We start from the raw sequence: 23,188 nt of genomic DNA on the forward strand, positions 1-23,188 counted from the left end.
CACCCAAAGTGAAATTCCTCATCAGGTCGACAATCTTAACACCTAGCAGTTTGAGTCACCAGACAGAAAAGATTTTAGTCCTCTAATCCTAAACTGTCAGGTACCTGTTTACATTTGTGTGAACTGGAGTTTACTGTCCACTGATGGCACTACACAAATATAGACAGAACTTTATGCAGTGAAGTTTGGCCCAGCCACATTCAGCATTCTTCTTCTTCTTTTCTTTTTTTTATTTAGAAAATGTATAAGGATTACACAATCGATAGAAGAAAATTGTGTTGTACAGAATATGCAGGATCTACTATTGGTGATTTCAAGAGGCAAGAAACAGACAATCCATATTTTAGAGGATTTGATCGGCTTTAAAGAAAGAACTATCTCTGAACCCTAACACGTGCATACATAGTTTTGAAACTACAAGAGAATTCAATGTAAATTTCTACCAAATAATTAAAACCACGTTTGGTAAACGGTATTAGGCCTTTACTCGTGATAGTCAGCCTTTTTAAGTTTTCACAAAAGAGAATCCAGAGTAAGAGAAGCCACAGGCAGCAGAGCAACATGGTTATAGTCTGTCTTTGTCTCCGATTCCTTGAGACTGACTGAAATGCAAGTCAAACAGCCACTGGAGCCAAAGAACAAAGGAGAGCCCAGTTGTCATTATGCTGATGCTGCTGCAACATCAAAAAGCGCCTGACATCACTGTGCACTCCGCACATCCGGACTTCAAAGAATAAATATTTGATCAGAATTGACTGTTTCTCTGGACTGAATTTCGAAGGGAAACTTCACTCGTCTTTTGCCTCCTTCCTACTCGGAGAGCTGTAATCCAATTCTACCCCGTGCCGATAATACGAGGTGCAATGGAGCCCTGAGGCCTGCCCGGGCGTGGCTCTTCTCTTTTGATCTTTCTTCTCTCTCTCTCTCTCCCCTCCCTCCCTCCTTCGCTCCTCTCCCCACCCCCCACCCGCTCTCCCTTTCCGGGGCCCAATGAGGTCAGCTCATGAATATTGCTGCATTACCCCGAGCAGCTCTGGCTCCGCTTGGTACCTCGTGCATCCGTGGGCGTGTGCAGTTCAGCCAGCCTAAGAGGACACCAAGTGGGGGGTAAGTAACGCTGGTGCCGGCGGGAGCCATTGTTCGCAAAGAAAAAGGGCAATCGCACAGCAGGGCAACTTAACAAAGCGCTTGATCCTTTGTAGAGAGCGCGCGTGCAAACTCTCCGCCTGCTTTAACCTGGATAAAAGTTCAAAAAGAGCTTCGAAATCTCGACACACTGGAAATAGACCGTTGCTGGGGGGCGGCGGGGGGTGGAGATAAGTGAACAAACAGAGCCGCCCCTGAGCTGCTGGCTGTTTTCAAGGTAGTCTATGCTAAATGGTGAAGTATGGAATTCCTTCTTTGTTTCTCTCTCTCCCTCTCCCCCCACCCCTTGCTTTAACATGGAAATCTGCAGAGGCGCAACGTTCTGCCACCTCTCTGATAACCACGTGACGATGTCCCAGAGATCTAGGGTAGGGGGGAGAGATTCTTGGTTTTGATTGTAACTTTATTTATTTTATTTTTTAAAATGGGTTGTGAAGTTTGTATAAAGAGGTATCAACCGCTACTGCAATTGAAGACTTGAAGGAGGTCATAGGATGTCCTTGGTAAAAGTGATGACTCTGCTGCAATGCAACTTGGAGGTGGGAGGAGGTTGTTAATGTGAAGGACTGTAGGTTATATATATATATATATATATATATATATCCCTATTGGTATATCCAAACTCTTGAAGGTTATTGTGTAGTGTTTTGGCTTTTGCTTTGTTTTGAGAATCTGAAGTTTCATTCAGTAAAACCAATTTGAATTTCAGATTGAAGATGAAGTGTTTGAGAAATAGAGATTTCAAATAATTGCTAACATTTGGTAACCTGCAGACTTTAGGTTAATAGAATTTGGAGGTAACAATAGTAATATATGTAAAATATTTACTAATTTAGGCTGCAATCTCATCTACACATGGAAATTCTAGAATTCAGAAGGTGGTTATTTTATTTTATTCACTCTAATAAAATGCAGGTGGTGGACTGATTTTCTCCCATTTGATATATTGTAGTTGCCTGCATTATAATAAATTAATAATGTTTCACTTCTTTTAAGTACTTCATCTAAAATAAGATTCTGCAGCATTGGCACCTAAGCAAATAATTAGATAATCTAGTGTTTTTCTGGCATATAACTTTATAGACTGCTAAAATCTGGCAACAGACCATGTCTATTTCATTGTCTCATGTAAAAGTTTCTCGGTCACCCTCTCTCTTCATGCACATATATATTATGCTCAGTTTGTCACAATTGTCATAAGGTGCTGTTGAGAGTAATATTGCAAATTGAGGTTATGCTTTTCTGGATTAAGAATAACTTTGAGATCTACCATTCTACTATATATTTTGCCCATTCTTTCCATTTAAAAATGTAGATTAGAAATACAAAAGGGCCTGTATTTCAGCTAAAACACACCCTTTGTAGAAAAATAATCTTTAGCATCTGAATGCACAGAGCTGGAAGTTAGAAAGGAAGTTCAGCAATTCTAATAAAATTCCCTGCACTTGGGGAACAAAAAATAAATACAAAAGTGTTTGTTGGGTTGGATAGGGTGGAGGAGGAAGAAATTAAAGTGCTTTACTGAATAACTAGATTTGTTTTACATGATTATAAGTATGTTTTAGTTGTAACTTGGAACATGTTTTCATTCTCACCTTAGAGATCCTGGTATGGAGTTCCAAGTCCAGAGGTTCTCAATAATAAGTATAATATTATAATAATTATTATACCCACCCATCTGACTGGGATGCCCCAGCCACTCTGGGCAGGTTCAAGCAAATTAAAGAACCACAGTAAAACATCAAACATTAGAAACTTCCCTATACAAAGATGCCTTCAAATGTCTTCTAAAAGTCAAATACCGGTAGTTGTTTATTTCCTTGATATCTGATGGAAGGGCATTCCACAGGGTGGATGCAACTACTGAGAAGGCCCTATGCCTGGTTCCCTGTAACCTTGTTGGATTTCAGTGCTGAACAGTGGGCCAAACAGTGGGAGTGGAGACACTCCTTCAGGTATACAGGGCTGAACTATTTCTTCTTTTGAAGAAGTCAAGAGTATATTTTGCATGGATTGGCTCCCATGTACAGATTCATGCCTTATGTGGCTTCAGCAGTAGTTCTGCATCTTATTGTCTCTGACTGTTCCCTTATTATTATTTACCGCCAACATACCTGTAGTGATACAAAAGCTACAAAGGAAGTGGCCTACAATTTAAATTTGCAAGGAAGACAATAGAGGGAGGGGAGGAAGAGAGGGTTAGACAGGGATGAATGTGAACAAACATGCCGTGAAATCTGGTCCATGTCTTCTTCTTAGGCAAGTGTGTATAGGATTGCAGCCATAGATACCCACATTTATTATTGGGGCTCAGGGTAAAGGGAATAGCCACTATAAAGTGAAATAATGATGGGGTGTACAAGGCCTGTTGTTCAGCATTGAATGGGCACACAAACTTGTGTCAGCCAATCAGAACACGGCCAAAGCTCACCCAGGGAACGGCTCCCCCAGCTTGTTTGTATAGTTTGATAGTACACTAGTTTGATAGTGTACTAGTAAGATAGTAGGCTACCCAGAACCTTTCATTACCCCTTTTGCAGAGTTGTGGGTTAACTAGCACAAAGTGCAGTCAAAGTAAGCATGGAATTTGGGATGGGAAAGGCTGGATGACCCATTTTAAAACGGCTATATGGAACCAGCCCCACTGCCCTCTAGAAGTACCGGTACTTAGGATTAGATGAACTAATTATTTGAGGAATACTCCGGATGAGGTGATTTTGAGCGTTTGGAACCTGAAAATTAGCAGTAGAAAAGGCTCCCCTCTCCGGAATAGCGTTTTTTCTGCAAAGCTGGAGTGCTCTCAAAGCAAACCCCCAGGTGACGACTCTGCCTTGGAGGAGAGCGCGATACTTTTTGCGCCTGGGACTTTTCGCAAACCTCGTGGCGCCGCTTCCAACTCCGCCCTCTTTCTTGGAGGCCCTCGGTTCTCATTGTGGCGAGCAGGCCGGCTTGGTGATGGGCTGCTGAGTCATTTACGAGCGCTCTTTGTGTGCCTCTTTCCCCAGCTCGAAGGGCAGCTAGGGAGGGACGATGACCCTTGCGGGGCCGGACCTTTCTGCGACGCCTGGGAGATAGCATCAGCCATGAGCCAGCCGCCTAGCGGAGGCGCTGCTGCTACCGCCTCTCCTCGCCTGCATCCAGAGGGGAGCAGCAGCCGAAACAAGCAGCAGCAGCAGCAGCGAGCATCCTCTCCAGGCAGACCCAAGGATTCCCCCGTCCGCCAGCCCTCCCCGGCTGCTAGCTCACCCCGCTCCGCGACGGCTGCTGCAGCCGCTGCCTCCAAAGCAAGCTCCGCCCGGCAGCCGCCGCCGCCACCGCAGCAGCAGCCGCCGCCGCCCGGGCAGAAAGCGGGCCGGGCGAAGGGAGGCGGAGTGGGAGGGGACAAGGCGTCCGCACAGCCTGCGCTAGCGAGGAGCGCGGCGCCGCTGGGAGCTGTCCAGGCCGGGGATGGTGCTGAAGTTCAAGCCGCCACGCCCCTGGTCCCGGCAGGAGGTTGCCCGAAGGCAGCGCCGAGGCCTGCGGCTGACAAGCGGGAGGCGCCTCCCAGAGACCCCGAGCTTGCCTCTCTCGGAGCTGGAGAGCAGCCGCAGACGCCGGCTGGAGAGGAGGGGGAAAGGGAGGGCCCCTTCGCGCTCTCACAGCCGCCACCCAAGAGCTGGAGCCGAGGCAAAGCGGGCAGGCCTCTACCGAAGGGCGGAGGGGACGCAGCCCCGGCTCCTCCGGCCTCTTGCGCGGCAGCAGCAAAGGGCGGCGGCTACTGGAAAGAAGGATGCCTGCAAAGTGAGCTCATCCAGTTCCACCTCAGGAAGGGGCTGGCAGCGGCCCAGATGCAAAGCAAAGGCAGCAGCCCGGGGAACGGCGAAAACGCGGCCGCCAAGCAGCCTCAGCCTGCCTCGTCGACCCCGTCGCCAATGGCGCTGGCTGGGGCGGAAGAGGGCAATGGGCGCAGCCGAGCCGCCGAAGGCGCCTTGAGCTTCAACCCTCAGCAGCAGCAGGAGCTGCAGGAAGAGATGGAGAAACTGCTGGAGGAGAATGAGACTCTCAAGGTGAGCAGAAAGGGGGGGGGAGTGTAGGCCAGCCCAGAGTGGGGAATTCAACTGGAGAACCCCACTTGTAGAAGACAAAGCAATCGATCAATAGATGCTAAACCTTCTGGTTTCAAAATGGGGAGGAGACACAAAATGGGGAGGAGACATATTTTGACACAAATATGAGCAGCTGCTACATTCCACCCACTCCCATCAAAAAGGAAAATGTTTATATTCTGCTGCATTCCTGAGAGGGGAAGCTCTGGTTCTCCTCCTGTGCTACCCCTGATCAAACATTGGATTGTATGCATTTGATAAATTAAGCTTTTTGGAATAGCAGTCAGAATATAGCAGTTTCCTAGCCAGACCCTACAAAGCATCTATGGCTGACATGCCAAACCATGAGCATCCATGTTCATTCTTCCCGTCTCATGTGTGGAGCAGTCCAAATTTTGCCGTGTGCAAAAGCATCTTCTTTACATGTCTTAAGTGAAATGTTTAAAGTAATTATGCTTTTCAGATCAGATGGCTCTTTCCTGCTACCATTTGTTTCACCTGTTAGGGAAGGGATTGCATGCTAGGTCTCCTTAAGATTACAGTTACATTTTACAGTTAGTAGATAAATATTCAGGAGTTACATACTATCATATCAGGAATGACTTTGTGGTGATAAGATGGGTAAGACCAACATGCCTCTTGCTTTGCCATTGTAGAGCTGATAAGTGCAAATAATGGGGAGACTATGGGTTGTAACCAATGTTAGTCATACTCAGAGTAAACCCATTGAAATGAATGGAATTGGCTATATTAGGGCCATTACTTTTTAGTAAGTCAACTGAGTATCTAGTGGTAGATACAGCTCTGTTTACTTCTGCCTACACTGGATAAGTACCATTTACTTATGATTTATTAATGAATTCCCTACCGATATACATGTTGGCATATGAGAGCTATTATGGGAGCAGGCATAAGATAGCAATGGATACATCTGTCTAAAATATGCGTAGATTACCCGAAGGTGCTGTTTGTTATTGCTTTTAGTAATAGCACTAAAGGTTACTTTAATTTGTTTTTATTTATTACTTTAATTTATGTGAACTAACCTTGTATGGTGGATTTCTGTCTGTCCTGTCTGAATGGGTGTCAGAATGAGATAGACGAGCTAAGGACTGAGATGGATGAGATGAGGGACAGCTTCTTCGAAGAGGATGCCTGCCAACTGCAGGAAATGCGCCATGAATTGGAGAGGGCCAATAAAAATTGCAGGATCCTCCAGTATCGCCTTCGAAAAGCAGAGCGCAAGAGGCTCCGCTATGCACAAACTGGGGAGATTGATGGAGAACTTCTACGTAGCTTGGAGCAAGACCTAAAGGTACCATGGGGTCAGAAATTGGCAAATGGTGGAGGGAGCTCTTGAGGGGAAGAACACTTAGGCTAAGATGTTGCTTTGTTGCATTGACAGTTGTTTCATTGACCTTTGTATAAAGCTACCCAAGGCTCCACAGAGGCCATTTGAATGGGCAAATGTGTCTTGAAGACAAAAGGGCCAACCTTGTAGTTGATACACTACAATATATGTCACAAATATGTGATGCAAACCTTGATGATGCAATCAGATTTGATTTAAAGAAACTGCAACATAATATAATTACGTTAGAGGCCTAGATCTTTTCCTCCTACATTATGACTAGTTAGCCAAATTTGTATTCTCTTTCCATATTAAAATTTTCAGTGGTATGTTTTCTACCTTTTCTCATCCCTAGATTGAAAGACAGTCTGTATTCTAATTAACCGTATTTCATAGACAATTATGTTTCCCATAAGAACGAGTGAGTCATTCTCTCCTGCTGCTTTCTGGTAAATAGCAGGTTTCTGGGTTGTTTCCAGCCAATCATTTTTCCTTTGACTAGGGGAAACTAAGATTAAAGCCACAATCTTATGTAGGCTTGTTTGGGGGGAAAGGCTATTGAAAGGGATCATTGCTTTTGAAAAGATATGAAACTGTAAATATAATAGCATGCTCAACAAAATGTTAAAAAGGCTAGTTGAATGTTAATAGATAGAGCTGTGTACCAACAGATGAAATTGAATCTTACAGATTTTTACTTTTAATGGTTGTTATACCAAGTCTACACCAAGATGTCTAATAGTTCCTTATCTGCTTGTTTTTACATTTTTAAAGCATCACATGTACTGTTTTGTAATATATTCAGTTTTTTGTCATATCTTCAGTTTTTTATCTTCATATCTGTTAACGTAACCTGATCTTTCAAGGTATGAAGATAAGATGTGAGTAAAATCCACATAAATGTGTAAAGTGACAAAGCCTGTAAATTTGGAAAACAGATGAATTACAATTTTATGAACAATCACTCCTTGTTAGAAGTAAAAGGCTTCTTAAGTATTTTTCATTGAATTCACTTTTACAGTGGCATACAAAAGCCACACATCTTTAAAACAATTTGTGCCCTACTCAGACATACCAGTTAAATTTTTTTCTTGCCCAATTAAAATTTGTAACCTTGATTTCTAAAGCATTACTGGATTCATCAACCAAGGGGTACAGCCCCAGTTTTCATGTTAGTGTCAAGATTTTTCTACTGAGAAAAGTGAATGTAACTAAGACTCCCAGGTTCAAATAAAGCTTTTGGTTGGGCTGTGTCTAGTCTTCTAATGGAGAGAGATGGTATTTGATGTGGGAGTTCCAGTCACTTCTTAGCCATGTAATAATCAGGAGTACATTGGACTGCATGAACTAAGCCCCAATTAGGCTCCTTGGTGGGGAGAGTAATTTCTTCAACTTCTAATGGAATTGAACCTTGTGGTCCCTTCCAACTCTGCAATTCTATGCTTCTATGTAACTAAATAGAATTGGAAGAGAATCTAGAGGGAATGTGGTTGAACCCCAGACTCAATGCAGGATCTGCAGTGCAGGATGCAACTACAACAAACCTGACAGACAATTGCTCAGCCTCTGCTTAAATACTCAGGAGATCCCACCACCTGGTGATACAATTTGTTCCACTGTCAAATATTTAGTGGAAGTATACCTCCTAACTGGTCAGAATGCTACTCTAGCTTCAGAATTATCTACACCAACTCAGTTTTTGTTGGCAGACTACTCATATAACATAGTTCTGCTATAAATTTCTGCTTATTTAAAGTTTTAAATACTGTTGCATTTAGGTTGCGAAGGATGTTTCAGTGAGACTTCACCATGAGCTGGAAAATGTGGAAGAAAAACGTACCACCACAGAAGATGAAAATGACAAGCTAAGACAGAAGCTAATCGAAGTAGAGATCGCTAAGCAGGCTCTGCAGAATGAATTTGACAAGATGAAAGAGGTCAGTACTCACCCCTTTCTTTGGGGAATTGGGGAATATGGCAAGTTTTTGTTCCACCCTGAATTTCGTAACTGTTTAAATAGCAGTCAGTGTGCTTAATAGAAAGAGGCAACCTGCATACAGAGTACAGCTGCAGCCCAGTTTTGCTATCCTGCTTCTTTTGAATGTCCGATCTTTTCTAGTTCTTCATTTTGTGAGAGAGATGTCTGCCATGCAAGTGAACTCATCTCTGTTGGTTTAGTTGTTGAGTTACTGCATTTCATTCGAACTGCAATAAAATGTCCACAGTGTTTGAAACATGAAGAGGTTTCAAGCCGGTTTTGCATGCAGTTGCTGTTTTACTGAATAAGAAACCGCATGTTGCTTTCGCTGTGAGTCATGAAATCCAGCCTTTGAATAGCAGTTTGCCTCTTTAGATGTTGATCATACAGTAACGAACGACTGTAGTTGACTTGCTTCTGCCAGGATAAAACTCCTGAATATCTTTCTTGCATTATTTGCTTCAGCATTTGCTCTGACAATTCCCACATGGGATTCATATTTCACCAGAGATCTATTTCTTTGGCTGTTATCTTTGTTATGGTGATTCAGTTATGTTTTGTGAAATTTAAGAGACAGTCTCAAACACTAAATTTCTCACCTGGAATAGTCAAGACATAAATGGGTGTTATGGGGAGGGGGAAAATTACTATCCTTGATGTATTTAAAAATCATGAATAGTATTGAGAATCCTGATTTGGGGGGATTTCAGTCTTCTCTTGATTGCTCATTAACTTTCCATTGAATCACAGTTGGTCGATTTTGATAATACCAACGAAATGGCAGAGTGTTTAGCTCTTTTTGCTTACCAGTTCATCTGCTTCAGTTAAGTTATTGGCACAAAACTGGTGAATAGTCAATGGATCTGTTTGCACCTCTCTTGAGAGCAGTGTCAACAGGTAGCCTATGAGTGTTAACAGGTAAACAATGCTCGGACTACAACACACACAGAAAATTAAAATCAAAGTTTTACCTTGAGACTAGCAATACCCTGAGGGGGCCGGGGGGGGGAGTAACTGAGTTCTGTTTTTGTTTTTCTGTGACAGAATATGGAAAAAGTCATTTCCATAATATGTTTGGGTATGATGATGAAGTTGATGGCAGTAAGACCTATAGTTGACATGCCTTGCACACAGATGTTCCAAGTTTCTACCTCTGATATCTCCATATAGAGCTATGAAAACCCCCCTTTCTGAAATCTTGGGAGAGCCACTTCTCAGTAAAGACAATACAGTGGTGCCCCGCAAGACGAATGCCTCGCAAGACGGAAAACCCGCAAGACGAAAGGGTTTTCCGTTTTCAGAGGTGCTTCGCAGGACGAATTTCTCTATGGGCTTGCTTCGCAAGACGAAAATGTCTTGCGATTCTTGAGGGTTTTTTTCGCTCCCCAACCCCTTTTTCTAAAGCACTAAGCTGCTAATAGCCTTTTAGCAGCTAATCCGCTAATCCCTTAAGCCTTTAATAGCCGTTAATAGCCCTTAAACTGCTAATAGCGCTAATCCGCTAATGGGCTTGCTTCGCAAGACGAAAAAACCGCAAGACGAAGAGACTCGCGGAACGGATTCTTTTCGTCTTGCGAGGCACCACTTTACTGAGCTAGATGAGCCAGCAGTCTGACTCTGAATAAAGCAGCTTCTTCATATATTCTTGTCATGTTTCAGTGAGAAACCAGCCATGGGCATCCTGGGTGGATTAGAAAGTGTGTGCAATGGATCTCAGCTTGGGCTTTTGGAGAATGCTTAATATTGTAATACCATTTTGGGGAACAAGGGATGTTGTTGCAGATAAGCTGCCCCCTTGGTGCTGGAGGAATCACCCTTGTTAACACCCTCATTCAGAACAACAGACCCCATGAGGTTCCATAATAAGAGGAAGAATACGACTTCATCTCTTGGGGTGGTATGCATTTGTTATACAGCTTTCTTACTCGTAGGCAGCTTCATGGGACTTCCTTCTCAAGCATATGGGGGGTTAGAGGGAACATCTGAGTGGCATAACACCCAAGTAGTTGGTTTGACATTATTCTTTTCTCTTGTGATCAGGAGTGGAATAATTGTAAGGCTGGCCAACAGTGAGTTGTATCCAATGCTAGTCCCACTCAAGTAAAGGTAAAGGGACCCCTGGCCATTAGGTCCAGTCGCAGATGACTCTGGGGTTGTGGTGCCCATCTCGCTTTATTGGCCGAGGGAGCTGGCGTACAGCTTCCGGGTCATGTGGCCAGCATGACTAAGCTGCTTCTGGCGTATCAGAACAGCGTACGGAAATGCTGTTTACCTTCCTGCCGGAGGAAGGTATTTATCTACTTGCACTTTGACGTGCTTCCAAACTGCTAGGTTGGCAGGAGCAGGGACCGAGCAACGGGAGCTCACCCCGTTGTGGGGATTTGAACCGCTGACCTTCTGATCGGCAAGCCCTAGGATCTGTGGTTTAACCCACAGCGCCACCCGTGTCCCTTAGTCCTACTCAAGTAGGCTCATTCAAATTAATGAACACCACAAACTTAGGCCCATTAGGTCTACCCTAAGTAAAACTTAGATGGATACAACCCATAATGATCAATTATTTAAGCGGGATCCAGATATGTATGTTTTACGCTGTTTAAAATGTAGTATCCAAAATTCTATTTAGTTGCTAAGAACTGCTCAAAATCATGAATAGTTTTCTGGTTTTTTTCTGCTTGTATAGCTGCTAATGAAATTGCAGGGTTTGTTTAAAAAAAAAAAAAATCATTTCCATGGTATATGTGAGGGATGGGAGTCAGTAATCAAAAGAATCCTGGCATCACAGATCCCTGCAAGACTTGCCAACATATTTCAGGGCCTTAGAAGAGAAGAAATACTTTCGTACATAGCTCAGCAATATATTGTATTCCTTGCACATGGAAGGGCCTAATTATATGTTTTATGGAAATGCACATAACAGGCTGTTTATGTGTTTTTAAGAAAAGCAGCATTGGGAGGGCTTTTGAAGTGAAAAGTGATGGTGGGGTGCTTAACTATTTCCCTGCTGGCTGCTGTGGCACTTCAAATTACCTCTCCTACCATTCTCTCTTTCCCATGTTCTATGCACATATTGTATTCTGTTTTATTATATATAAGATTTATAGCCTACCCCACATCATGTATGATCTTGGAGCAGGTTGCAACAAATAAGTATAAACAGATAAAATGAATACTTTTTATAGATTCTGGTTTTTAAAAAATTTATTATAGGCCTTCGATCTGGACATATTAATACCCAAAGGGCTGCAGGAGGTGGGGGAGTTTTCAGTTGTCACTGGAACTGAACAGATCAGGAGGCGACCAAAGTTGATGGGGCTAGAATTCCACATCTGCTAATGCAGAGAAGGCCCTGTCTGCAGAGTCATTGGCTATTTTTCTTTCTCTGTCAATTGTGGTACCTTCAAAAGGTTCTCACCAACTGATCTCAAAGCCCAGCTGGATTGTTTGGAGAAATATACCGTATTTTTCGCCCTATAGGACGCACCGTCCCATAAGGCGCACCTAGTTTTTTTGGGGGGAAATAAAGGAAAAAAATTATTTCCCCCCCAGGCGCGGGGTTGGGGAAGCCCGAGCTTCCCCCGACCCCAGCCCCCAAACAGGCAGCTCTCTGCAAGCCGTGGGAGCCCAGTGCTGGCTCCCGCTGCTAGCGGAGAGGTCCGCGAAGCCTGGGCGCGCTGAGCTCATCGCGCGCAGGCTTCGGCATGCAGGCACCTCTCCGCCAGCAGCGGGAGCGCTCCCGCTGCTAGCGGAGAGGTCTGCGAAGCCTGGGCGCGCTGAGCTCAGCGCGCGCAGGCTTCGGCATGCAGGCACCTCTCCGCCAGCAGCGGGAGCGCTCCCGCTGCTAGCGGAGAGGTCCGCGAAGCCTGGGCGCGCTGAGCTCAGCGCACGCAGGCTTCGGCATGCAGGCACCTCTCCGCCAGCAGCGGGAGCGCTCCCGCTGCTAGCGGAGAGGTCCGCGAAGCCTGGGCGCGCTGAGCTCAGCGCGCGCAGGCTTCGGCATGCAGGCACGTCTCCGCCAGCAGCGGGAGCGCTCCCGCTGCTAGCAGAGAGGTCCGCGAAGCCTGCGCGCGCTGAGCTCAGCGCGCCCAGGCTTCGGCATGCAGGCACGTCTCCGCCAGCAGCGGGAGCGCTCCGCTGCTAGCGGAGAGGTCCGCGAAGCCTGGGCGCGCTGAGCTCAGCGCGCGCAGGCTTCGGCATGCAGGCACGTCTCCGCCAGCAGCGGGAGCGCTCCCGCTGCTAGCGGAGAGGTCCGCGAAGCCTGGGCGCGCTGAGCTCAGCGCGCGCAGGCTTCGGCATGCAGGCACGTCTCCGCCAGCAGCGGGAGCGCTCCCGCTGCTAGCGGAGAGGTCCGCGAAGCCTGGGCGCGCTGAGCTCAGCGCGCGCAGGCTTCGGCATGCAGGCACGTCTCCGCCAGCAGCGGGAGCGCTCCCGCTGCTAGCGGAGAGGTCCGCGAAGCCTGGGCGCGCTGAGCTCAGCGCGCGCAGGCTTCGGCATGCAGGCACCTCTCCGCCAGCAGCGGGAGCGCTCCCGCTGCTAGCGGAGAGGTCCGCGAAGCCTGGGCGCGCTGAGCTCAGCGCGCGCAGGCTTCGGCATGCAGGCACCTCTCCGCCAGCAGCGGGAGCGCTCCCGCTGCTAGCGGAGAGGTCCGCGAAGCCTGGGCGCGCTGAGCTCAGCGCGCGCAGGCTTCGGCATGCAGGCACGTCTCCGCCAGCAGCGGGAGCGCTGCCGCTGCTAGCGGAGAGGTCCGCGAAGCCTGGGCGCGCTGAGCTCAGCGCGCGCAGGCTTCGGCATGCAGGCACGTCTCCGCCAGCAGCGGGAGCGCTCCTGCTGCTAGCGGAGAGGTCCGCGAAGCCTGCATTCGCCCCATAGGACGCACCCAGATTTCCCCTTCATTTTTGGAGGGGAAAAAGTGCGTCCTATAGGGCGAAAAATATGGTAGGTACATATTCACCTAAACACCTCTAAACATGAGAGCAAAAGTGGAACACAAAGGGGTTGCATATACCTTCTCCTCTTCCTTCTCCACAACTAACTGTGCTCTACCAAGCTGCTTTCCCCCGTTTTCCTTTCTTTCTGTTTCAGATATTTGCATATAATGTATCATTAGCCTGTTCAGCATCTTCATTTAAAGAATCTCAGATAATCAGATGAAACTGAAAAAAGATATCTCAACAAGCAGGAACTTTTGAGCCTGCAGCATCTTCATGGCGGAGATACTCTGGGGCTGTGTTGAGATGATGAGTAGCCCTGAACACCTGTTCAGACAGATACACATAGGAAGGACAATACTGTGTTGCACCTAAGTATGGGTCAGTGTAAGAAAAAATCCCCCCCCCCTTTCGGCCCTCCAAGTAGCAAGGCAATTTTTATGAGGCTTCAACAAGTGCACAGCAGGGAATAAATAAAAAGCTTGCAAAGAAGGGACTTGCAAAGAAGATTAAAGTAAAAAAGGATATAATATCTCATTGGTTTCACTTCCAGGGCTTGTTATCCTCAAGACTTGTTATCCCCAGTCTGCCTGCTTGTGAAACTTACACCTGGTTTTTCTAGGGGGTTGGCTTGAGTCTAGGCAGGTTGTGAGAGATCCCAGATGGTACCTTGTATTAAGCCATTTAACATAGAATCAAAGTCTCCAGAGGAAAACCGTTGTGTAACCAGTGAAGTGAGTATAGTGAACAATGTGAACTGTGCTGTTTTCTCATGGATGTGTTTTGGAAGACAATCTGCTTGACAGTGTTATCTGTGAGCCTGTGTCAGAGAAACATCAGTTCAGACTTGATCTTGCTGTGCAGGCTTGAATTCCTGAACTGCGATAGTAACCAGGGCTACATGCCCAAGAGGGGAGAGAGAGGAAGGCTGCTACAGAGACTGAGATGGGAAGAAAAGGTCATCATCATTCTCTGGCATTTCAGTGCTCTGCCTGCTTTTAGATTAAAATGTTGGGACTTAAACAGAGAAGGGAAATGAATTTTACTTCTAGGGACTTTGTCATGTTTATCCCTCCTTACTTTCCCCCCTTTTTTGATAATCCTGTTTTAGTAATATATATATTTATAATAAAAAGGCTAACACAAGGAAAATCACCCTTACTCTTTGCTAAAGCAGGGCTCTGTGTAGAGCCAGCACACTTTGATGTAAAAGCCTTCATGGCCTATGGGAATTTGGAGGCTAGTAGCAATGCTGGATTTTATACCATATCCATGAACTACAAGCCCCTCCTTTGCAGACTGAGCGCTAGTTTTTGTGTCACAACCTAGCAAGAACATTTGGAAGGTCAGTTTTCTTACTGATCATTATTATTTATGCAGCTACAATTTGTACAGCTGCAGCACCTGTAGCTGGGAAATTAATGGCATCTTTTCCCCAGAAGCAACATATTGCAGTTTAAAGCTTAGAAATGTTGAGATATCCCTAAAGCAAAAGTGCAGCCTTAGCAGGACACACATGGATCCTAACCAAGAAATAGGGACCAGCTGCACACCTGTTGCGCTATAAACTTACCATCTATGAAGTCCATTGACTTCACAAATAAAACTGAAATTTTCTCTGAGTTTATTAAGAGCTGAGGAGGTAATAATAATAATAATTTAACAATAATTTATTACTTATACCCCGCCCATCTTGTTGGTTCTCCCCAGCCACTCTGGGCGGCTTCCAACAGGAGATTAAAAATACATTAAAACATCAGTCATTAAAAACCTTCCCTAAACAGGGCTGCCTTCAGATGTCTTCTAAACATCAGATAGTTGTTTATTCCTTTGACATCTGGTGGGAGGGCATTCCACAGGGCGGGAGCCACTACTGAGAAGGCCCTCTATCTGGTTCCCTGTAACCTCACTTCTCGCAGTGAGGGAACCGCCAGAAGGCCCTCGATGCTGGACCTCAATGTCCGGACTGAACGATGGGGGTGGAGACGCTCCTTCAGCTATACTGGGCCGAGGCCGTTTAGGGCTTTAAAAATCAGCGCCAACATTTTGAATTGTGCTCGGAAACGTACTGGGAGCCAATGTAGGTCTTTCAAGACCGGTGTTATGTACCAAAGGTAAACTTTGGTAGACTCTCACTAATTTGTGAGTGAGTATGAGGGAATATGCCATGCTTGGAAATTATAAAGGTGGAAATTTGTTCTATTTTTTTGTTGGTTCTTCCTAATATATGAGAAGCCTAGTATAGTTACACCTGGTAGGAGCATCAAACCTCTATCCTTTGGGAAACATTTACAGCTGATTCAAATGGTGCCGAAAAAGATCCAGGGTCTATGGTGGAAGTAATGGCTGACCAAGTGTTTCTACAAGTACAGCTGTGCTTACCCACTGTTAATATGCACAAGCTGCAGATGTTTCACTGATCCCCTCATACAAAGCAGCTCTCTAGGAAATGTTGGCTGTATCTGCAATTGTGTGAGATCAGATATTACTTCTTCCATACAGCCTTAGGATGATGGGAGCTGTAGTTCAGCAACATCTGGAGGACCAGTGGTTCCCTGTACCAACCCTAGGTGGAACTATTTACTAACATCTGAACCACCCATTTAGATTTGAGGGTCTTTTTCCTCTTGTCTTGAATTATAATGAAATGCTAAATCCATGATAGTTGTCGTATAGAGAAGCCTGAGATATAATTTTAGTTGAAACTTGTCTCTAATGACTTCCCTGCTTTAGGTTTCAGAGAACTGGCCATAAAGCTTAGGAGGTATTCACTGAGCACATGCTGCCATTCTGCTTGCCTAGAATAAAGAGAGTCTTAGGTTCATTTAAAGCCTGATTGATAGTGACTGTCCTGGAAGCTCAGTTACCAGAAAAATACCATGCTAGAGGTTTGACTACACCTTTAATTTGAATAGATATCAGCAGTTTGCATCCTCGATAATATGATTCAGTGTAATAATTATAACCGTGTCAGTGCAGCAGGGCCTCTTTTTGCACTGAAAATGTTAAGAGATGAGAATTCCTACCAGCTGGAAACTTGGACCTCTTGATAGTTTTATAGCACTAAAGATCATGTCTTGAGAACATTTCTATTTGGAAGGAGCAGGGTGTGTTGGGGAGGATTTTAAAGAATACCTCATGCAGATTAATCTTATGCCTTTTAACATGGGTTAAGCATTCTCCCTGCCCTGGTAATATCATAGTGATTAACTTAGCCTGGAAACATACAGCTCAAGAGAAAGAAAAACACACATTGCCCAGCAGATGTCAACCTGATAATAATAACAAAGGATTATTGCAGTGAATAAGAACAAGTGTGGCAGGGGGGTGGGTAAGAGAAAGAAGAATAGTCTTCTGCTTTTTGCTCTATCAAAATGTGCATTGGGTTAGATCCAGACTTAGTCATGCCTAGAGTATTCACTAAGTTGAGCTCTTATATTTCATTGGGTCTTTCGCCAGGCTGGATGTGTGTGTGGATTGCATGGAGGTGTCAGCACTGCTGACTGAACTGATCTCTCCTTTCTGCCCTCCCAACAGATAGGTGGCATTCCTGCCAGCAGAGCCCAGCGGGAAGTTCCCAAATGGCATATTCTGAAGTTGAGGAAGGGGGCATGGTTGAGCTGGCCTGGGATCCACAGGATCCAGAGCTAGTCTTGCTGCCATGATACCAATTGCCATCTCAGCCTGTGATTGGGTCCAGACCTCAGGGGTTGAGCCCAATCTTCTCGTACCCCCTGACCTTCCACCATGGCCACTCTGCAAAGCCCCGTGAGTGGGGCGGGGGTTAGGATTGCAGACAAAGTGTAAACCTGAAGAGAAGGACTTTCCCCTCCTCACATTCTGCAAGGAACCCCACCCAATACTAGGATTGGGCACTGTTGGTCATTTGTTAGACTTCCAGATGAGTTCCTGACTGAGCCATCATCCAGAGTGCTGGCCCTGTTCCCAGAACTTGCAGTGTGACTGGATGTTCCCAGCAAGGATGAACATTTCCTTTGCTCCAGAATTGCCACAATGTGATAATGTAAAATGGATGATACACCTAAGTTCATGTAAATGCAAGTACTATGGCTAAATTGAGTTGCAGATGGCCTTATTTTGTTGTGTTTTTCAGTAGCTACATGATACTAAAAGCAACTTAAACTACATGCATTTGATTTTTAAAAAAGAAGATAGAGGAAAGTAGTAAATTGCTAGGTGTTCTACTGAAAGATTAGTATATTGCATACTAAAATAACTCCTAAGGTATTCTTCATATTCAAAGGAAGGATAAAAAAGGTTTTCATATTTGGTAACCTATGCATTAGACAGGTAAAAGAGGCTATTAACTTGTCATAAAATGTTTTTCACAAAGCTCTGGTCCCCAGTATTCATAAAGATGTAGGGCACATTGGGAAAGTGTAAACAGCATTTGTCAACTCAGCGATGCAGAACTGCAGGGTATAGTAGCACCCTAACGTTGCCACATCTACCTCTGGTGTGGTGAAAAAAGATACGAAAGCATGTAGATCTCTTTTAAACTACAAGATTTCTAAGTCGATTTTTAAGGGGAGGGGGTAGTTTTTTTAAAAAAATACATCATTTGTTTCTGATACTACTTTGACTATTTAATTTATTAAGAATAATAATTACAGAATGGGATTGTTTTGTATGGCATTATCCCGATATTATTCCAAGGCAAATGTCTCTGGATTGTGGAGCCACAAATATTATGAAAAAGATAGCTGGAAGTTTTGTCTGTTTCAAATGATGCTTTAATGGATTTGCATTGTGTACACTTTTCATACATCTGTTGACTACATCTGACCTTTATGTATTGCCCCTGATCTTTCTTTTATAGCAGTCCATGAAAAGAAGGGGAAGCAAGGACCTGCAGAAATCAGAGAAGAAGTCACAGCAGACACCCACTGAGGTGAGCTCAAATGTACCTGCCTATTCTATGGTCTAGCTTATGGCTTTTCTACCCCACCTTTTCTCCCAGGAGCTCAAGCTGGCATATATACTTCTCTCCCTCCCCATTGTATCTTCACAATAACCTAGGGAGGTAGGTTAGGCTGAGAGCCAGTAGCTGGCACAAGGTCACCCAATGGGCTTCATGGCTGGTTGAGAATTTGAACCCTTGTCTCTCAGTCTTTCACTCCAACCAATACACCATACTGGGTATGGAATGCAAAGATCCATGAGTGCAAGTGTTTCCTTCATCAAGCATAGGAAATCTGCTGCTGTTTTTGTGGTACTTGTTTGCTAGAACACGGCCCAAATATTAATTATAATTAATTCTCAGTATCTATACAGCTAAAGTGCAAAGCCTAGACTACTGTTGAATGGCTATAACAGTGATAAACATAGATCACTACTTATTTCACTAATTATATGGCAATAAATGTCACAAACTATTCCTTGTAGGATAACATTGCCCTTCATTTTATAATGCCAAGAATAAGAATCCCTTGGTCAGAATCTCAGCTATTCCTCAGGGGCACTTAAACAGATCAACGTATTGTAGATAAACCCCTACACATAAAAAAATGTGTGCATGCATCAGACACAAATATTTTTATTTTTAATTGGTTTGGGAGATTTTAGCTATGCTTTATCTATGAATAAGGTTCCTGAATCTCCTTTAGATGTAGCATCAGATTTTGCTCTTATGGCACAGCACAGATGTTTTCGTAATTGAAATCTGGGTCAAATGGAGGCTTGCCTCTGTTGAAATGAATGTAGGGCGGGAAGCTACCCACTATGTTCTTCGAGGGCCAGAATTCTACTCTTCGGTATTTTCTTTTGTTGAATTGCCAAGTGGTGTTTTGGCTTGCACGCATGAAGTAACTGTTGAATAACCTTTTCCTTTTGTAAGGAGGACAGTGAAGATCTGAAATGCCAGTTGCAGTTTGTCAAAGAGGAAGCTGCCCTGATGAGGAAGAAGCTGGCCAAAATAGACAAGGAAAAGGACAGGTTTGAACATGACCTGCAGAAGTATAGGTCATTTTATGGTGACCTAGACAGTCCCTTACCCAAAGGGGAAGCAGGAGGCCCGCCTACCACAAGAGAATCAGAACTCAAGCTCCGCCTGAGATTGGTAGAAGAAGAAGCCAATATTTTGGGAAGGAAAATAGTGGAGCTGGAAGTGGAAAACAGAGGGCTGAAAGCAGAGCTGGATGACTTAAGAGGGGATGATTTTTCAGGGGCAGCCAACCCCCTCATGGGGGAGCAGAACGAATCCCTCTCAGAATTACGTCAGCATCTTCAGCTAGTTGAGGACGAAACTGAATTGCTGAGGAGGAACTTGGCTGATGTAGAAGAACAAAACAAGCGCATCACGACAGAGCTGAACAAATACAAATACAAGAGTGGGGCTCACGACAGTTCAAGGCACTATGATAGTGTCAAGATGGATGCGCTGCAAGAAGAGCTCAAAGCTGCTCGCATGCAGATCAATGACCTCAGTGGTAAAGTCATGCAGCTCCAGTACGAGAACAGAGTCTTGATGTCCAACATGCAGCGCTATGATCTAGCCTCTCATCTGGGGATCCGGGGCAGCCCCAGAGACAGCGATGCTGAAAGTGACGCAGGGAAAAAAGAAAGTGATGATGACTCTCGGCCCCCACACCGCAAGCGTGAGGGGCCCATTGGTGGGGAAAGTGACTCGGAGGAGGTCCGCAACATACGTTGCCTGACCCCCACTAGAAGCTTCTACCCAACGCCGGCAGGGTGGCAGAAAAGCTTCACCGACCGGCAGCAAATGAAGGACATCCGCTGTGAGGCAGAACGCCTGGGCAAGACGATAGACCGCCTGATTTCAGACACAAGCACCATAATAACAGAGGCAAGAGTTTATGTGGCAAATGGGGACCTGTTTGGACTTATGGATGATGAAGATGATGGCAGTCGGATACGGGAGCATGAACTTCTTTACCGGATAAATGCCCAAATGAAGGCGTTCAGAAAAGAGCTCCAGACCTTTATTGACAGACTAGAAGTTCCAAAGTCTTCGGACGACCGAAGTACAGATGAACCTTTGTCAGTGAGTCAGGTAGATTTTTACCTATTAAGCCATCCAGGTAAAAAAAAATTCAGCCCAAGATGCCATGGATATTTGAGCCACATTTTCTTGAAATTCTTATATAATAGTCTTCTTTTTACATTTCTCTGGCTTAATTGTAAATTTGCCAGATTAATGTCTGCAACCCAATCACAGTACAGTGGAACCTCGGTTTTCGAGCATCTCAGAAGCCAAACGTTTCGGTTTTTGAACACTGAAAACCCAGAAGTAATTGTTTCCACTTTCGAACGTGCCTCAGAAGTCGACCGGCTTCTGAGGCGCGTTTCTCAATTTTCTCAATTGAATCTTCCGACTGCCCATTGAGCCTCAGTTGTCGAACATTTCAGAAGTTGAACAGTCTTCCAGAATGGATTACGTTCAACAACAGAGATTCCACTGTATTGGATTCTCAAGACTGTGCGGGGCTGGCATCAGCACTGGCAATCACATTGGACCCATTGCCAAGACCCCATGGCTCCTCTGGCTTTCTTGCCTGGCCTTTCCCTCAGGCCCCAAAGGGGCAAGAGAATGGCTGCCACTACTTGCTTGCTTGCTGGCTGGCTGGCTGGCTGGCTTCTGCCCTGGCAAGCAATCATGTGGTATTGGCAAGGGGGAGCCAGCAGCACCATATTGCAGAAAGAAGAAGGTGGTCTCACAGTGAGAGTGCTGCTGCTGTTTCCTGTGCGCCCACAAAAAATTAACAAACCAACCTGGGGCCAGCACTAGGGCTACAAGAGCAAAATATTCAGCTTTACAAGACATGCCAAATTTATTGTGGAGGTTGGCAGAAGACTCTCCCCACATCCAGTAATCCAGGTGCAGGGAACATCCAGCTCATACTGTAGCTACGATCCCCTTCGGCCTCCCAGTCAAGCCCATGAGTTCCTTTCCTCACTTGCCATGCCTCGCCTTACCCTGACCGCTCAGTGCAACAAATAGACTACTTAAAACAAAAAAAATCACAAGTACCAATGAAAGTCCTTTTTAAGCTTTCTGACTGTGCAGAGGGACTTTTTTTAAGGGGGGTGGGAGTCACAGTTGGGGAGAGAAGGTTAATCCCTTGCTCCCTATGTTTTCTCTCATCACAGATCAGTTGTGCTTGGGGGGAGGGAGCCCCCAATGGCTCCAATATGAGGGTTTTTAAAAAAATCCTAATTGCTCCAGTTGCAACATTTTTAGGGAAGAGATTGCAAGTGAGCAGGATTAACTTTCTCTTCACCATGCACTTTTACCTCCTCCCCATTGCCTGAAAACCACTGCCTCCCCATGTGGCAAGTTGGCCTTTAAAAAGCCTCACATTTGTGAAATAGCTGGAATTGCCTTGGAGTCTCTTGCAGAAGCCCATGCACTAGTTTCTGAAACCTACCCCTGCATCTTATAATTCATTGGAATGCAGGGTTAGTAATCTAAATCATGTATTGCAATGTTCCTCTGCTTTGTCAAAGCTGCAGGGTTTTTAAAATTAGGGCTGGCCCAGGCTGTCATCAGCTGTAATGCGCTTGTATGTGGTGGGGCAATGCCTTCTTAAGATAAAACTTTTGAGGTGAGAGACAAATGCATGTGTATATTTTCCCCTTCAGAGATGGTAGAAAAATCCATTAGAATTATGTGTCAGGGAGTACAGATGCATATGCATGCTCCTCTGGTCATATACTACATAATATACATGGTAGGAGGTTGCAAATTTAGACTTTAGTTTGCCAAGGTTTCAATTTGTCCTGACTTTCCTGTTTAATGGATGGATGTGGTTTTAACCTTTCCTCTATCAGTAAATCATGGATGCAATGAATGTAGTGCTGCCCATTGCAAGTGGATGGAAAAGAAAAGTGAAATAAACTTTCACAAACTGGCAAAAGGAAAAGCAAATAAAGCATGGCAGCATTTTCATAAGACAATTTTTATGTGATCTCAGATCTAAGACAATATAGTCAACTTCAGAATACCGTTGATGAGAATTGATTTCCAAGATAAAAGTGATCTTTTGAAAACTTATCTGCTAAAACTAGTCAGCCCAAGCATAGTGTCTTTGCAGGTCTAGGTTCCAGACACTGATTTTTCACTCTCTGGAAATTTGTTGTTTATTGTTTCATTAATATAGCATTATCTTGTCTTTGTACCTTCCCAGATGTTCCAGCCTATCATTTTACTGATTCTCATCCTTGTATTATTTTCATCCCTTTCTTACACAACAATATTTAAGCTTGTCTTCCTTTTCACACTGTTCTTTGTGCTGTAGATCTTTTTTCATCATTTTACCATTCATTGTAGTATTATTTTCAGTTTGTTTTGTTTTGTCCATCCCTCCCAAGACAAGAAGTGCAAGAGCTATAAGTTTCTGTAGCCATCACTACTGTTGTAAAAACACTGAAGACTACTTGTTTGAAAGAAGGCAAACCAGCCCTTAGGTGCCAAAATGCAGTCACACAGGAAGCAACGACACACAGAGGACACCATCTCCACAACGGAATTGATCGTGGTCATAAAAAAAAAAGCTAGGTAAGCAGGTTAAAAACAGATCTTCATTCTTTTTATTTATCTATTTTATTTTTAGGGGGGAAATGGGAATGAGGCTGTAAACAGCTAATAGCTATTTCACAGTACATTTAGTAAACTATACAATAGTAGAAATGTTGCAGGTTTCCCCTCCATGCAATGCTT

General features: G+C 44.7%; 1 protein-coding gene across 5 annotated transcripts; it reads left to right on the top strand.

The window, feature by feature from the left end:
* Positions 1-994: 994 nt before the first annotated feature.
* MTCL3 (MTCL family member 3) lies at positions 995-22,977 on the top strand (the record flags this gene model as incomplete). 5 transcript variants are annotated; one of them, XM_083434848.1, is made up of 7 exons in its annotated part: positions 995-1,107; positions 4,152-5,192; positions 6,322-6,546; positions 8,361-8,519; positions 18,332-18,400; positions 19,346-20,521; positions 22,656-22,766. In XM_083434848.1, exons 2-7 carry the CDS (start codon positions 4,230-4,232, stop codon positions 22,764-22,766), a joined length of 2,703 nt encoding a protein of 900 aa, XP_083290974.1. In that variant the 5' UTR covers positions 995-1,107; positions 4,152-4,229. The 5 variants fall into 5 exon arrangements, with proteins under 5 accessions (XP_083290974.1, XP_083290977.1, XP_083290976.1 ...); XM_083434851.1 differs by lacking the exon at positions 22,656-22,766 and adding an exon at positions 22,840-22,977 and having other exon boundaries at positions 996-1,107; positions 18,329-18,400; positions 19,346-20,512; XM_083434850.1 differs by lacking the exon at positions 22,656-22,766 and adding an exon at positions 22,840-22,962 and having other exon boundaries at positions 996-1,107; positions 18,329-18,400.
* Positions 22,978-23,188: the final 211 nt, after the last annotated feature.

Source organism: Podarcis tiliguerta (assembly GCF_965153285.1).
Source record: "Podarcis tiliguerta genome assembly, chromosome: 3".
NCBI classification, from domain to species: Eukaryota; Metazoa; Chordata; class Lepidosauria; order Squamata; family Lacertidae; genus Podarcis; species Podarcis tiliguerta.